Source organism: Garra rufa, chromosome 10, assembly GCF_049309525.1.
Source record: "Garra rufa chromosome 10, GarRuf1.0, whole genome shotgun sequence".
Taxonomy (NCBI): Eukaryota; Metazoa; Chordata; class Actinopteri; order Cypriniformes; family Cyprinidae; genus Garra; species Garra rufa.
Window position 1 is genome coordinate 25,684,275 of NC_133370.1, and position 18,455 is coordinate 25,702,729.

The window sequence follows — 18,455 nt, forward strand, 5'->3', positions numbered from 1 at the left end:
TTTCAAAAGGGCAACAAGAGAAGCGATAAGAAGAAGAGAAAAGAATGGGAAGATGCCTGTGGTTAAAAAAAAAACATCCTAAAGACCAGCGTCTTTGTTCTTTTCATTTTAGCCCTGATGTCTTTGAGGCTTTTAGTAGTACTGAAAGAGCTTACAAATGGTAGAGACAAGAAATGCTAGATGCCATCCTGGCAGGATGTAAACATGCAGACGCTTGTCATGACACCACAGCCACTGAAGGAGTTTCTCAGCGTGGATTTCACTTGATATCCTATGGTACAGCATTTGGCTTAAGTCTACGCTTATATCTATCATCACCTGCAAGCTCTTTCAGTAGCTGTGGTCATCGTATCAGTATTTTATTTTCTGAGTTGTGTTGCCGTAAAATAGCAACAGTTAGCACCAGTAGCTCAACCATTTTAGTGGTTGTGCTGGGTGCCACTATTTCCATTACGAAAAATGTTTGCACTTTGTGAGCTACTGGTGCTATCTGTTGCTATTTTTACCACAACACGCCTCGGAATAAGCAATTCGGAAAATAAAATGCAGATACGATGCCACATTGTGCAACTTTTGGTTGTAATTTTTAGTCGAGGGGCAACAAGAGAAGCTATGTTACTGCTTTCCTAGCGATAAGAAGAAAAAAGAATGTAAAGATGCCTGTGGATGAATAAAACACCCTAAAGACCAGCGTCTTTGTTTTTTCACTTTAGCCCTGATGCCTTTGAGGCTTTTAGTAGACCACAGCTACTGAAAGAACTTACAAATGGCAAAGAAAAGAAATGCTAGATGCCGCAGCCACTGAACAAGTTTCTCGGCGTAGATTTCACTTGATATCCTTGGGCGTTTAGACTTCTTGTGGTGGAAAATCGATGGTACAGCATTTGGTTTAAGTCTATGCCTATATCTATCATTACCAGCAAGCTCTTTCAGTACCTGTGGTTATCGTATCAGTACTTTAAGTTGTACAGTACAATTGTGTTGCGGTAAAACAGCAACAGTTAGCACCAGTAGCTCACCAAGTGCAACCATTTTACGTAATTGAAATAATGCCGCCCCCACAGTCCCAAATATGTATAAAACCATGTGGATTTAAAAAAAAATGTAAATCTTTCATGGGTATTTCAGTAAGATACATCATTTATATTAAGCCATACCAGTCTTATACCCATGGTTTCCTTTAAGCAATGTCTAAAACTAAATCATAACAATAAGCACAGAAAGCCAAGGTTTTAGTACAGAAAATGTAGAAGGTCTGAGTGAGATATATATATCAGCAAATACCATCAAAAGGATGAAAAATATTACAGTATCATAGTATTGAGTTAGCCTCAGTGCACTTGATACATATAAAATATCAGAGCCATTTTGCTTTACCTTGCCAACATAAAGAGGGTCATCTCCTGTGTACTCCTCCAGAACGAAGAATTGGTTCCACACCCAGTTGCGCTTGTGTCTTTGATGGGATGCGCCCACACTAGCTCTGGAAGGCCTGAGGGTAGCCGGACGGAGCGGGATAGAGTTCAGAGTCATACCCCAGCAGCCCACGTCCCACTGGGCCAACAGCAGCATAGTCATTACAGTCAGTCCAGTCCACACTGCAGAGCCTATCTGCATCTTTTGGATGAAAGGATGAAAGTAAAAAAAAAGAAGGAAATAAAAAAATACACTCCTCCGTACTGAACGGGCACCAAAGATCTTGAGGCTAAGAGGTGGCTCCTGGGAAACTGTGCACCACCCTCAGCACTGGCGTGGGTGGCGGGGTAGAGAGCAGACCGTCTGACCGGTGATTGATGGGAGAGACCACGGGAATGAACGATGATTTTAGCTGAAGCTCTCAAACCTGTGGTGAGAACAGACATCAAGGGGAGAGGTTGAAGAAAATCAGAGAGGGAGAAAAGAGTCAAAGAAACACTCAAAAAGAGAGTCTGTCAGCACAGATGCAGGCTTGATTTACTGTCATTTTTATAATACCACTTCACATTTGAACCCCAGATTAAGACAACATGACTTTTGGCATTTCAGAGGTTGCCGTCTGAGATGCAGGTGCAGGCGGAGCGCTACAGGTGAGCAAAACGGACATGCGGCTCTTTCCTTTGGATGGGTATTTGACAGCAATGCTGAAAGTGGAGCACATTAATCTTTAGGGCTGAAGGGAACCGAGGAGGGAGGGGGAAACCAACAGAGGGAGAGGGGTAGAGCTCCAATGCAAAGGTTTGGAGAAATAAAGCAAATATGTACCATCTCAAGTCCCAACAAAGGAAAGAGTAGCTTCATTATCATACTTGGCTTATGCAAGACAGCACATGGGTCAATGACAAATAAAAGTGTCCATGTTGGTTTTATATGATAACTTTGATGATTTATAGTAATGTTGTGGTCTAAACATCAAGTTAAATGTAATAATATATTTTCTGTACATCCTGAATGTGAGTGTACATACACATCTTAATCCAAAAAAAAAAGTTTTAATTTATTAAATATATTTTAAGTGGAAAGTTTTTAAATGAATTCAATTTTACAGTTTGAACTATCAATGCCTTTCCATACAAATCTAAAATTATTGTACTAATAAAAATAATAAGCAGAGAAGAATTTTTCCTAATTTAAAAAAAAAAAATATATCAAAAGCTTATGCCAAACTACTTAAGGTTTTCTTTTCAAGGATCTCACTGTTTCAATGAGCCTTTTTTCCTCCATTCTTCATTTTCTTCATTATACGCATGTGTGTGTGTGTGTGTGTGTGGCCCTGGACCACAAGGGTCCATTTTTTGAAACTATTTGAAAATCTGGAATCTGAGGGTGCAAAAACTAAATATTGAGAAAATTGTCTTTAAAGTTGTTCAAAATAAGTTCTTAGCAATGGACATTACTAATCAAAAATTTACGGTAGGTAATTTACAAAATATTTTCATGGAACATATTTCCTATTGATTTTTGGCATAAAAGAAAAATCTACAACTTTGAATCATACAATGTATTTTTGGCTATTGCTACAAATATACCCGGGCTACTCAAGACTTTTGTGGTGCAGGGTCACATATATACTGTACATCATATACACTATATCACAAGTATGCTACTAAATTATTTTTTTTATTTACCAGTCACTTTCCAATTCAATGTGACTTATGGTACTTTTGTACTGTCTGAAACTCACACTGGGGTTGGTTAAGCACTCAAGAGCACAATGGCAGTGGTTCGCGAATGGCCCCATCTGGGGTTTGAACCTACAACCTCTATCTTAAGAGCTGCTACTAAGAACTACAAAGCCTCAGCACACCGTAAAAGTGTGTTATGTAAGTGACACTGGATTTCTATAGTGTAAAAAAAACCCTCATGCTCCAAATTGCAATGGAGAACTATAATTTAAAAGTGTGCACTCTAAGTTGAAGTGACAAAATTCCAGGCACAAATTTCTCCTAAGGGGTCCCTGGAGCTTCTCGGTCCAAGAGAGCCTTTTAGGTGTTTCTAACATCCTTTTAAAGTCAAACACTTACAAGTCTGGAAAAAATAGTTCAAAAGGGATTTGGATAGAGCACATATACGTCCTCTGGAGAAATCTGTCCTTCCAGCAGTTCAAACCCACAGCAGCAGGATTCACGGCCCAACAGCTTATTTTGATGTTGAAGAGGATGTCGAAATCTCCACGGAAATCCCTCGTTGTCCGAGAAAAGATGAGATCTGACCTACGCCTAACAGCAACAACTCCCATATTGGGTTTAGACTCCAGAACCCAGCAATTATCGCAGCGTATGCATAAAATCTCTTATGATATTTCATGCAGATTCAGAGAGGCTTCAAACAATGCTGCTATTTGAAAGTGTTTGCATTATTAAAAAAGCGTTGATGGTAATATAGGGTTTAAATAAAAGGTGTCAAACACATCCGAGACATTAAAGCTACGTGACAGATACTGTAACTGTGCTAAATAATAGCATATTTGAAGCTATGGCTCTGAAGGTGAACAGAAGTGTAAATCACAAAGCATCCCTCAGGGAATCCATTCCCGCCTTGTATTCCCTCCGAGCTCAAAAGCCCCAGCGCTGCTGGAGGAGAACAGAACGTCTTGCGCTTTGCTTCAGAAGACCACAGTGCCAGGACCCCTCAGTGGGGAAAAGTCTCATCTAAAGCCTGTAATCTCTATCGTAAGCTTCACTTTATAGGGGAATTACAAGTGCTTAGCGACTGATTAGATCTCTACGCGTTTGAGTGAGTAGATTCAACAAAAGTTTTCAAAAATGGCTGACGGGTATCAAGAAAACACAGTTATGGCAGAATAATCCGCTACACGTCTCAATTATCTCCGACCTCTAATAGTTTCATTGAAGTGCTACATGACACCACTGCGAAATAAAAAGAGCTTTGAGTCTGGAATGCTTATAGCGTAGCGCAGACTAATAAAGAGAGCTGGAAGGTGATATGGATCATTTATCAAGCTTGCATTAAAACACAGCAAACAAGGACATAGGAAACAAGCCCTGGGATTTTTTAATGCGGTGTGTCTGAAGCAATATCTCAGGACATGAGATTGCATGACATAGCATTTCTCAAAAGTGCCCAAATTGCTTAGGTCCCAGACTATAAGGGGAAAAAATATAGGAAGTTACAACATAAAGAAAGAGCATCTGATTTTTCAGAGATAAATTTGAGGGCAGCATGTCACATTCTTAGTTAGATCCTTTGCAACATCGACACAGTTAGTGAACTGACTTAAGCTGTATAATGACACTATTGCGTTCTCTAGAGATGGTTATAGCTGAATTTAACTGGATTTATAACTGATGAACTTTGCAACATTGACAGAGTTATTGACCTGAATAGAAACAACCCTGAATTAAATTAAGCTAACTAATGATACTACAGATTGCATTACTGCCTCACCACTATTTTAACAGCGTTTATTCTGTTTGTATCAGAGTCTATTAACCAAGCCTACCAGGAATCACAAAAAGCATTTGAAAGTCAGATAAAAATACAAAAGTACAAAACTGTGTACTTAAAAGAATAGTTCACGTAAAACGGACAATTTTGTCATCATTTACTCACCCTCATGTCAGTCCAAACCTGTCTCAGCATTTCTTTCTTATGTTGAACACAAAAGAAGATGTTTTGAAGAATTTTAAAGAACTAAACAGTTGGTCCCCATTGACTTTCATAGTAGGGAAAGAAATACTATGGAAGTCAATGGAGACCATCAACTGTTTGATTACCAGCATTCTGAAAAAATCTTCTTTTATGTTCATCATAAGAAAGAAACTCCATACAGGTTTGTAACGACACAAGAGTGAGTAAATGATGACAAAATTTTAATTTTGGGTGATCTATTTAACACCTTTAGTGAAGGAAAAACTACAATCCTATGAAGCATTGCGAATGACAATCAAATTGAAAAGAATGCAGAAATATTAAAGTTGCTGACCATATCTATAGAAACAATAAGTTTATTGCAAAATATGGATGTCCCTGGACCACAAAACTAGTCTTAAGTAGCATTAGTATTATTGTAGTAATAGCCAAAAATACACTGTACGGATCAAAATTATCGATTTTTCTTTTATGCCAAAAATCATTATGATATTAAATAAAGATGTTTCATGATATTTTTTTTGTAAATTTCCTACCGTAAATATATCCAAACTTAATTTTTGATTAGTAATATGCATTGCTAAGAACATCATTTGGACAACTTTAAAGGTGATTTTCTCAGGTTTTTTTTTTTTTTTTTTTTTTTGCACCCTCAGAATCCAGATTTTCAAAGAGTTGTATCTCTGCCATATATTGTCCTATCCTAACAAACCATACATCTGTTGAAAACTTATTTATTTATCTTTCTGAATAAGTAATAGCATATGTTTTTGTGGTCCAGGGTCACATATATTTAAGTAATTTAGGCTTTATTACAGTAGGTCATTTGTGGTGCTTCATGGGAGTGGGTGCGCCTTGCATAGCTTTTTTTGCCACAATTTGCTTTACATGACTCTCCGATTGGTGGAATTTTCTGTATAGCATCATGGGTAATGTTGTTTTTTCCCTTAATTTCACTGTTAAGTGGTTATTTCAAAAATAAGTGAAAAATAATGCAAACAGATGGTTACCACAAAAGCACATGCCATCGATTAACAATCTTGGAGCTCTAAACAGGTCTGTCTTTAAAGCTTATGATTCAAAATCTGTTTTCCTATGGAGAAAATGAATGAGGTTTTACTTGCGGAACCCGACAGTTGCACTCTATCATCCTCTGTAGAGCTCCTTTACAGCTAAAATTGGATTTGTTTCATAATTGATGAATTATACAACATTAACACTGTTATTGTCCTGTTTATTAATGTGAAGCTACGTTAAAAGCTATCTATATTGGCACAATATGTATAAATGTGACTTGACGGTAAAACATTCAAATCTGTGTGTGTTTTGCTTTGGGGTCCTTCACAAACCCCTTTTGGTTTCATTCGACTTTTCAGCAATTATTTTAGACTGATCAAACAATAGATCACGACTAAAAAACGATTTGCTGTACATTACAAGCCGACTATATGCCATGCTATCAGTGTACTATATTTATTCCTCTTCTCTTTCCAGCCCCCCACCAACATCTTTCCCCGCCCGAATCTGCTCGCTGTCGGGCTTGGCTGAGGCCCCGGACTTTGTGTTCAGCACAGATCGCCCAAATGGTCTGGGACAGGATGATGAAGTCTCATTAGCCCCCCATGCCATCTGACGAGAGGAGCTGAGGCTTCGGCGCAGACCGCCCTGTGAGAGAGCGCCCACAGCCACAGCCAGAGATTCAGCTCCAAAAACCCATCTCAGCACACTCTTTAGTCATAGCCCCCCTGCGGTGCAAGAGCGATTGTGGCACTCACCAGGGACAGTATGCTCCAACACAGAGCAAAGCAAGGCTCCTGGCATCTGGACATCAAACACAGCACAGTGCGGACTGGTAGCATATGGCCTTCTTATTATGGCTGCCCTTCGCTGTGCAGACTCTTGAGGGTGACTACGACAAGATTACGCAAGGATCTGGGCAGGACAGGACTGCTTATGAGCATGCAAAATATAAAATTCTAATAAAGAATGTATTTATAATATATTAAAACACTATTTTCTTGCAGAGTTTCATTACACGCTTCACAATAAAAAAAACTCATATGTTCATATAACTTCTTTCTGTCAATGCAGAAGCTGTCACTTGAATTTGAAAGAGACAAAGTGTTTATGGGTGAAGCAGAGATACAACTAAATGCTTAGAAAATCACCTTTGAAGTTGTCCAAATGAAGTTCATAGCAATGCATGTTTTTTGAAATATATATTTACAGCAGTAGATTTACAAAATACCTTCATGGAACATGATCTTTACTTAATATCCTAATGATTTTTGGCATAAAAGAATATATATAGAATATGATAACATTTTGACCCATACAATGTATTTTTGGCTATTACTACAAATATACCCGTGCTTAATTAAGATTGATTTTGTGGTCCAGGATCACAAATGTGAAATACACTAGCAATTTTTTAAGTGAAATTTGATTGAAGACCTTTTTTTTTTTCAGCATGACTTGGCAATACAACATCAGTCATATAACTAATATCACCATTTTTACACAACGGTTCCCATTTTTATAATCTTTCCTTGGGGCACAAAATAAAACACACCATATAAAATCTTACTGGAACCCCCACATCACAGGACAACATTCTTGATCATCCCTCCCTGAAGACCACCCTGATTATGCATGGCACAAAAACTAAAGTGCAAATAGGCTCCAATGAGATGTTAAGTCAGGAAATACTAAGCAATGGTAACATTTAAGCAGCAATACGAGAACAGACACATTCTACAAATAATACAGAAACTCACACACACACCCAAAAACCACAATTAATTTTTGGATGTAAGCCACATCAAGTTGGCTCTCACGCTTCACTCAAAGCGCCACCTAGCGGCCGTCAGCTTGACATTGCAAGCGAAGTTTGTACTACGAGCCTCCGTGCTGTTGTTGGCATTGCAGTGGCGTCCTGACAGGGAGGTATTTGATATCGATACGGAGGTGTGAGGAAAATCTGCGCCTCTGTACTTGTGATATCCGCACTTGTTTTGGTCTAACACTACACACAAAAAAATAAATAAAAACAAAACCCTCTAATTCTCACTGAGGTATTTTCACATCAAAAAGTCTTTCACAGTCACACTACAGACGACAGTATTTGCATCACAAATGCGAGTCCCTGGCAAGGTCCCAACTATTGCTCTTAGGACTGAGAAATTGTACTTCGTAGCGACTCCATTAATATGCTGACTGCCAGACCTTAACTTTTGAACATCACAGATGCTCCTGAGGGAAAAAGCGCTGAATATTAAAACATCACAGGCAGTGAGAGAAACTTTCAGAGCGGCTCTTAAAAATCGTAATGCTGACCACACTGTTCGACAATATTTCAAAGTGCATAACGCGTGAATATATTTATTAACATTACATTACATTTTAAAAGGGTTTCGTTTATTTTTTATTCGATATTTCACATAGCTTAATCTATGCTATACTTTAACGCAAGTGCGTTAAATTAAATAGACATTTCCTGAAAAATCTGCAATACATAAAAATAATGCCATAATACTATTGACATTTGTCAACTTTTATATTGCAATAATATGATTTCGTAGCTTCCTAATGTGTAAACGTGCACCGCAAATCCACTCAGCCCGTACGGTATTGCACCTCGCCAAACACTGCATAAATCAGACTCACCTTTTCCTCCTGGTCCTTCGCGTGTTTATAAATTGAAAACGTTCTTGTGAAAATGCAGAAGGATTCCGTCACGTCGCAGCCGCTCTAGACGCACTCTTCCCGAATGAGTGAAGGAAACATATTCAGGAGCATCCCTGCACTACAGGCGTCTTTCCCTCCGTTCCGCTCAATCACTGCGCTGCTCGCTCACACTCCGCGCGTCTACAATAAGCCCTATTGAGAAGCCACAGCTGCAGCGAACCTCAGCCAGGGGAGAGCACTGTGGAGAGACTCACAAAGGGACCACAACACTGTCGGCCATCCGTGAAGCATGCCTCGGGAGTCTCAGTCCCCGCAAACTCTGGGAAAACAGTGGTTACGCGCTTAACTTATTGTCTCTAGTGAAAGTGGCTGACAAAATGGACAAGTCTCTGTTAGTGTGCTACAGGAGCATCGCTCATCAGGGAAACGTAGCACTGAGGGGAGGTGCTGATGTCAGTCAGCGTATCCAAGGTGCCGTGGCGATTGTAGAATTTTAGGGGGGCAACCGAGGGGCCAAAGTGTGCAGAGAGGGACCAAATTAAAACCTCGTCAAGATGATTCCGTGTTCTTGAAATGTGGCTTTCAGGAACGTACTTTTTTCAAGATATGACAAGCTGGCAAACCTAAAGTTTATTTACGATATTTACAAAAATAAAATAGTATTACTATTAAATGAACATATTGAAACCACACTGGATAAGACTCCAAGCTTGTCTGTGTATACATTGTACATATTTTTAAAAGGTACTGCCCCAGTGACAGCTTTTGTGCCTTTATTTTTGAGAATGTACATGTTATGTAAGTGTGAATGCGTATGTGTTTGTAGCCTATATATATATATATCTATGCCTGCCATATTCCCAGAAAAAAAGTCATGTTCCTATTAAATTCTCTAGTTTGCTCTACAGCTCACTTGTTTTTGACTATTACGTGGTGCTTTGGAAGCCTGTCTGAAACCATTTTCCGTAAGCGATGCCTTTATACACAAAACACTGCCTGAGAAGTGAATGACTGGACAGCCAGGCAAGTGCCTTCAGTTTCGGATGCAGTACTGGGATGTTTCACTGTTTTTATCAGTCCGCTTGTCACTATTGAGTGTGTGTGGTGCTGAGAGGAAGCGGATTTTGCCTGAAGTAGGGAGCTGTTTTTTTTTTTTGAAAGTCGGCACACTGCCGTTTTCTCCCTTGCAATGGAAGAAGGGCCGTGTATTTATTTTTTTATTTTTTGTAGCGGGGTTGTTAAAAGTTAAATCTTTTGCAGCTTGTTAAAAGTTACATCTTTTGCATTATTGCTCATGATCGCTCGGACTGGGGTTTCTCTTACAGAGTGCAACTGGAAAACATGGAGTGGATCTAGGGCACAGGGTGCCTTGAGCAGAGAGGGAAAATCCGGAATACTGGATTTCAGTCTGTGCATGCTTTTTAAAAAATTGGTGCATTTGCTTTGCCAAGATTGGTGCATTTGCTGTGGGATGTATTGCCTCATGATCACTTGGACCGGGGTTTCTCTTAGGCAGCATAACTGGAAAACGTGGATCTGGGACATAGGGCACTTTGAGCAGAGAGGGAAAATCCAGAGGACTGGATTTCAGTCTGTGCATTGCTTTTTAAAAATTGGTGCATTTGCTTTAGATTTTTTGCAACTCTTTTCATTGATATATAACCAGTTTTTGTCAAAAGCATACTTTTTTAAATAAATCAATACAGTTAAAATATAAATACTGCACAGGAAGTACAGTATATTTTCAAGGCCAGTACAAGACAGAAGCCAGGGCCTGTATCTATATTAAAATGCATCTGCTCTGTAAGACAAACATTTGGACACCAGCTGCAGTGTGTATAATAAAAAATATATGCAAATGCTTTGTTTGTGGCCTGTGCTTCTGCGCCCTCACCACTAGCCAGGGTGTATTTGCATGCTGTGTTCCCTTGTGGATCTAAAAACCTCAAGCATGATTTTGTTCTTTCATTTTGACATACTAGATACTACAGACATAGATTAATACTTGACATTTAATGTTACATTATTGGCACGGTTGAATGAAAAGTTACATAAATCTACTGAATCTTGAGAAAGAGAGAAAGATTTACTGTACCTATTGTAATAATTAAAAATTTCGATCTTCCTTCAAAATGTAATAGCCTGCCAGTGTTTTTTCAGTCATTGAGAAAGAAAAGAATCAAGTTTGTTTAATGGAATTACAGCATGTCCAAAAAAAGCTTCCAATGAGAAAGTGTGCTTGTGTCTATCATCTACTCCAGTATGTTTTAAGTCACACAGCTGCAAGGCTGCTCGGGCTCAATCCCTCTGTGACCTAAAACAAACAAGAGAAACTTTATATTGAGGAGAGTCCTCTAATCCAGCTGCGAGCATTACTTTATGAAAAAGTTAATTAACTGTTGCTGGCTTATGTCACCGTCAATAGACCTATGCTTTCAACAGCAGTGCTGAGCCAGTCAAAACTACACAAATGCAACAACTCCTCAATTACAGTGGGACACTCTGCGGTGTCACATTGCCCTGGATTAACCAACATGGGCGACAGCTAGAGCCCTGAGCTTCACTGAGCTACTCTGAGTCCAATGTTCTTGCATTTAATCCCACAGTTGAGAAGCGCTGAGGCAGGGGAAGAGTATTTGTTTGAAGTAGTGCATAGTAGACCAGATCTCTAGTTCATAAGTCAGGGGGAAGCCGAGCAAGTTTAAAGCCAAGAGAGCCACAATCTTTAGTTGAGGTTTCATTTTTTGCTGCTGTACAATTGTATGCAACGCGTGGCATTCACAGAAGGAACCACAGTTTGCCCTTGATACTAAAGGACACTGTCAATGTGTGGGGGAGTTTGCGATCCAACTAAGTGTCGGCCTTGTGATATTGCATTTGCTTTAAGTGCACAATTTAACAAGTAGAGCCAGCGAGTGCACAGAGCACCGTAGGACTGCACAGAAGCTAAGAAAACATTTGTAGGGGTTGCCTCAAAGGTGAAGTGGTGTTCTGGAGAACACGATTCATACTCTAAAGGCACACTTCGATTTCTGTCTTCTTGAGCAACCTATAAAAGATCCAAATAAAGCATCCACATAAACTAACACACTTTCAGAAGAAGATAATTCTTTGTAGTGATAAAGTTCAGTTCTTTGTACTTGTCTGTGTACTTGTAACCCGAAGGTTGCAGGTTCGAGTCTCAGTTACAGCAGGGATTGTAGGTGGGGGGAGTGAATGTACAGCGCTGCAGCAATAGCAATATGGCTGCCCACTGCTCCGGGTGTATGTTCACGGTGTGTGAACTTGGATGTTAAGCAGAAATTCCAAGTATGGGTCACCATACTTGGCCACACGTCACGTCCTTTCCTTCCTTTCCTTTAAATGTACAGTATGTTGTAATTACTTTTCATATCACTCTATGGGTTTTACAGGTTCCTTGTACTCACAGACCAACAATATCAACAACAATATTTGGAATACTAGTTCTGCACTCTAAAATATGTCGGGTTAAAAACAACCCAACTTGGGTTATTTGGCAACCCAGCGCCGGGTAATTATTGGACAGAACCCAGCAGATTGGGTTAAATGCTTTTACCCAACATGCTGGGTTGTTTTATTTAAGTCAATTATCATTTATTTAAGTCAAACTATCATTTTTAAATAAAAAATGTAACATTTAAAAGCATTTAAGCGTATTTAACCGTTCTCTGTAATCACTTTTCACAAAAAAATCTAAGATGGTGATGGGCTCCTGTTTGCCAGGGGAACTATGAACCTCAGAACGCCGCCTCGTAGCTGAAAAATGCTGTGACTGACTCAATAACCCATAAACAAACAGTACTGAGATTAGAGAAGGTATTTTAATATCGAATTAAATTAAATTCAGAATTATAACAAATAAAATAAATTTATGACATGCGAAATGACATACAGCACAGTAAAGACTAAAAAAAATGTAGTAAAATATTACAAATAACCCAATAAAATGACCCAGCAGGCTGAACCCAGCATTTGGGTAAAAAAAAAATAACCCAGCATTTTTTTAGAGTGTCTGAATTTTACAATACTAAGGCCAACCAGGGCAGTCAGGAAGCTAGAGGTATTGTTTAAAATAAAAAAGCAACATAGGCTTATTGGAAACACGTGCCTCTATATACATTTCTGCAAAACTGAAAAAGCGTACCTATATATACTGTACGAATCACTGCAGTTTCTAGTTAAAATGAACACTAGAGGCACTAGAACTTTATTCCTTTTCACACAAAGTATGATTTACACACAGAGTTTTGATTAATAAAGCCTAATTTTCATACAATTACTTGCAGAATATTATGTTATGACTTCAAAACAGTTTTAACATCCTGCGCGATTTGAAAACTGATACTTTTGAAGGTTGCCGTCACATATACGGCTTCATATGCATGATTTTTAATTGAATAGGTTTGCTCACGCGACTTGAGTGATGAAGAGCTCCGGTACGAACCCCGTGAAACTACGGTTCGATAAAACAGCTCAAATCCGCATAAGAAAGTTAAGATAACATGGCTGCATCAATAAATGCGTTTTTATATCACTTTTGCATTTGTTAACACTATCAGGTAGGTTTAGGGTTGGGTTTGGTGTAGAGGATATTTTCAAAACTATAGAGCATTAATCTTTAGCGACACTCCCCGGATATTTGAATTCTGAAAAGCCGCAATATGTATCTCAAGCAGCGTAATAAAAATGCAGCAAAATGTGCCTTCACCAACGTAATAAAAACACTCTCTGGACATTTTACTTTGAAACTGCCATCAAATGTGCAGTAAAGTACGTAATTAGAGTGTTGCAGAAATATATATAGAGGCACGTATTTGGGTTGATAAAAAGATTGAATTTTGCTTCCCACATCTCGACGGTCACCCAGTGTTGTTTTGGTGTTTCAAGACTGGCGCTGAAACAGCTCCCTCAATCGTACAAATGTCCTCTCCCATCTTAAGCATGTGAAAGCCACTTTCCAGAACCTTCACTCTGTGGTAAAACCTCTACCCAGTCGACTGAGACCATCACAAGAAACAGATGAAGGCACCAAACCTCTCTGAACACTTTAGTTAAACCACAACCATAATTCAAGGTACTTCCTATAAATACACTCTATTAGAACTCTCTTTTATTCTTCCTTTTTCTCACCTATACTTTATGTCTGCTCCAGCTTCTGTACTACTTTATCTTGCACTTAAAACTTGCCATTCATGGTACTGAGAGAAATATATTCTTGAATGTTTCTTAATGTACTTCATTTAGATAAAAGTATCTGCTAAATGGCTAAATGTATGCATAAATGTACACTACTGTTTAAAAGAGTTTTTGGGGAGGAGAGTCTTTAGTGTCACATGATCCTTCAGAAATCATTCTAATATGCTTATTTGGTGCTCAATAATTTTTTTGTTGTTGTTGTTGTTGTTGTTAATTTATTATACATGTTAAAAACAATTGCTTAAAAGGGATAGTTCACCCAAAAATGAACATTTTGCCAATAATTACTCATGTTGCTCCAAACCCAAAACCTTCATTCATCTTCGGAACGCAAATTAAGATATTTTTGATAAAATATGAGAGCTTTCTGACCCTGCAAAGATAGCAACGCAAAATAGTCAAAATAGAAAAATTGTTAAAATAGTCCATGTGAGATCAGTGGTTCAACCATAATGTTATAAAGCTATGAGAATACCTTTTGTCCAAAAATCACTTTATTTAACAATTCTTCTCTTCTGTGTCAGTCTACGCCGCCATTCACAAGAGGCCGTACAATGTTTCTGGGCCTTGAACTTGGTAGTTGCGTTTCTATCAGATTTAATAAAAAAATTCTTAATTTGTGTTCTGAAGGTCTTACAGGTTTGGAACAACATGAGGGTGAGTGAGCAATAATAAAATATTTCTAAACCCAAGTCAGACTGTTGGATAAAACTGAAAAATGACTACTAATGATTAGATGAATGGGTGGAAGAATGCAGCATGGAAGGATGGATGGATGGGTATGGTGAGTATATTTGTCTCCTCTAATGGACGCATGGGGCCTGCCACCTTGGCCAGTTTGGCATCTGCCTGATGATTGATAAGTCTTCTAGAAGATCATCTCTGCACTCAAAGCAATGAGTGTTGTTCATCCAAAAATAAAATTCTGTCATCATTTACTCAGCCTCATGTTGGTCTAAAACTATATGACTCAAAAGAAGATAACTTTCCCAAAAATCTTCTATTGTGTTCCACCATTGTGCATGTTTGTAATGACATAAGAGCAAGACATTTTTCATTTGTGGGGGAACTGTACCTTTAAAGAATGTAAAGCCTCATATCTTTAGAGTTCAGGTGATGGCATTGAAAATAATTGCCCTATCAACAACTAAAACTTTCTCCTTGAGGTGTTGTGGCACAGAAAGTCTTGCTACTGTTTTATATCATGGATTAAAACAGTGTATTAAAAAATAGCATAATTGAATTTAAACTAGTTTAACAAAGCATCTCCTACGCCAGCGTCAAGTGCTTTTGTTCTAGCTTCACTCCATCTCTGTTTAAGTCCACTTATGTTTGGCTTGTGCCCCCCACATGAGCACCACACCAGAAGCATACGGCACCATGGAAACCCTGTGTCTCCGAGGTTAAGCAACAGAGTGAAAATAATGCTTCTTTTGTATCAGTGTGGTTACCGCGGTTCCCTTGCTGGGCTTCTTCGAGCTTCCTGATGTGAGGCTCGTATTAGTCCACGAAGGGAGCTTGCGCTGGGACAATGAGACTCCATTGAGAGGCAGCCCAGTATTTCAGAACAGGTAATGGGTGTAACGATGTCTGCCATGTCAATCAATTATCTCTTTTCTTCAAGTCCTGCTCACAGGCAGCATAAATTACCCCACATTCTTGACTGATAATAGGGAGACGGCACTTACGTATTCCTGGAAGAACACATTTCGACCACACGTATGCTCCATTGTGCTCGGTTTTCACGCTACCAGGATCATGATAATTTGCTGTTTTCTGAAAATTATATGGTTCACATTGGCAAAACTATTAACCTTGGTGCAGATGTTTCATTCATTCGCTCGGCGTTGTATGTTCTCACATACGGCCTGTCGCTCCATATGGTTATTATTGCAGACTGTAGTCACACAACAACAAATAAAAGAAATACCGAATAAGCACCACAATGTTGTCGCAGGTTTATCAAAACAACATTTTCACAAGACAGAGACTAAAAACAGCTTCTCTTTCACTAAACACCAAAGGTGACATAAAGTAATAAGTGTGAAAATATTTAAAAGATGTGCTTATTTGTGTCAAGCAGAGAGATGAACTGGCCAAAGGGAAATATTCCCTTCAGGCCGAGTGTATTAAACTTCATAATTAAATGACGATTCGCTTCCTTCAGTGGCTGGGGGAGGGGGGCGTTCACACGACTCTCGTCAGTGTCTGAGGAGTGAATGGAGTGACAGGCAGAACACAATAAACCCCAAGCCAACTCTACTGGCTCTCAAAAGCCAGAAAATTGCATCAATCTCCTCCCATGGTTTAAAAGGAGGAGAACAAAACTGTCACTGCTCTTTTCGGTTATCTCAATGCTTTCTCTTTGGCTCCGCAGACGCTCTGGCCTTCCTCGGAAGACTGACCGTGTCTTTAATCAATCAGGCTCCTACTGAAGGGTAGCAGATGTCACCAACACTGAGGCACCAAGTCGGTGACCCGCCCCCCGAACCGCACGCATCTCTCTCCTCTATTGATCAGGAGACGCACAGAGGGAGAGGGCGGATTTTAAGATGGGCGCCTTTGTGCGTCTACAGTTTCATCTCCTGCGGGGCGTGTGCATGTGCACATGCTTCAGCGCTCGTGCTGAAAGACTTGAGGCCCCGTCTTGCTCTTATTCACACGGTTGGGCCCGTCATCATGCTAGTGAACAAATCCTGGTCTTTAACCACTCTCCCCCTCAAACAGATGCACTGTGACCAATCAGAGTGGTGCAGGCCACAACTGAGGGTGTGAAGATATTTAGCTTCTGTTTCAAAGGAGCTGGAGCCATTGAAGGCACTTTTACACGCGTTTGGGTCACTTCAACAAAGCACCATGGGATTGGATTTGATACAGTCAATATGGAGCCATGTTGTACACATAGTTTGAAGCAGGCCTGTCAGGAGCACAATGAAGTGAGCATCTCTAAATGACAAGAAGATGACGACGGAGGAGGCTACAGAGATTACGCTGATACACCTAATTAGAGCATGAAAATCCATTTCAAGGGGAGAGTCAGAGGAAGGCCGAGATGAAAAGGAACAAGGATAGATTAGTGTAAGGCCAGAAACATGGCTAATATGTGCGAAAGCCCTAAAGAATGCCTTTTGACTGATCGCTCTAATTTTTATCAGTTGTAATCCAAGCCCGAAACCCCCACCCAAAAGGAAAACACCAAGATAAATGGGTGTTTATCTATGTCAGGCAACCCGGCATGTCTGCTTTGCTGCTAAAGTGTCTCTCCAGAAGCCTGTCTGCCTACATCAGTAACAAGATTGTTTTGAGTAAACACTCAACACATCTGAAAACATATCTGAAAAGCACTCCCAGATGTTGCCGCTGCTGTCATTGCCTTCGGGCGCTTCGGAATAAGGAGAGCCATTGTATCTCAGGTGTGCCACTTTTTCAAGCGTGTGAGTTAAACGCTTGGGATTAATACCTCATGAAATCCATGAGTGCATTTCCATGAAGGGTGAAGGGGACTTTTCCTGCCTCGTTTCTAGCGAAATAGGAAAACGTTTGGCCAAAAAGCTATACAGATTAAAAACATGCGAGTTAAACCTGTATAACATAAGGTTTAGAAAAAAATATTAATGATTCTGCATGATTTCAGGGTCATTAATCAAGTAAGAAAATTAGTCATTTGTTTTTGTGAAAAAAAGTTTTGTGAAACTTCCTATAAACAATTGTCAGATTGTATTGAAAATAAAATACTAAGACATTCCAAAATTTAATTGGATCTTAATTGTAATTGGACAATTTATTTTTTTATTTACTGTCATGTTGATGATATAATTTGTAATGAGAAAACTTCCATTAAATTTAAAAACATGAAAAATAAACGCATGTTCTTTTGTGATCTCTGGACATTTGAACCTTCAGGAGTACAACAACTTGCCATTGAGGACATCTTTGTAATTTATTTACCAAATGTTTGAACTAGTATTTTTTTATTGTGAAAATGAATACACAAAACAAACTTAATATAAAAAATTAATGAATTGACAGTTTAAAAAATAGAAAAGTGAAAACATCACTATATTACTAGTTCACTTAAATTAAACTTGAATTAAATTTATATATATATAGGCCTAAATGTGATCCTGGACCACAAAACCAGTCATAAAGATCAATTGAGATTTTTTTTTTTTTTTTTTTTTTTTTTTTGAGATTTATGCATCATCTGAACGCTGAATAAATAAGCTTTCCACTGATGCATGGTTTGTTAGAATATGACAATATGCATATTGCAATGCATATTACTAATCATAAATTAAGTTTTGATATATTTATGGTAAGAAATTTCCAAAATATCTCCGTGGAACATAGTCTTTACTTTATATCCTATTGATTTTTGGCATAAAAGAAAAATCAATAATTTTGACCCATACAATGTATTTTTGGCTATTGCTACAAATATAACTGTGCTACATAAGACTGGT

The 18,455-nt window shown here is 38.8% G+C and overlaps 1 protein-coding gene across 1 annotated transcript in view; it reads right to left on the bottom strand.

The window, feature by feature from the left end:
- Positions 1 to 9,147, bottom strand: part of cdh7a (cadherin 7a) — a 71,998-nt gene extending 62,851 nt beyond the window's left edge. Inside the window, exons 1-2 of the mRNA XM_073848367.1 lie at positions 8,755 to 9,147; positions 1,378 to 1,843 (exon numbers count right to left, since the gene is read on the bottom strand). Of these exons, the coding sequence (XP_073704468.1) occupies positions 1,378 to 1,617 (240 nt within the window). The 5' untranslated portion in view covers positions 1,618 to 1,843; positions 8,755 to 9,147. The remainder of the gene's footprint in view (positions 1 to 1,377; positions 1,844 to 8,754) is intronic.
- Between the last annotated feature and the right edge of the window lie 9,308 nt (positions 9,148 to 18,455).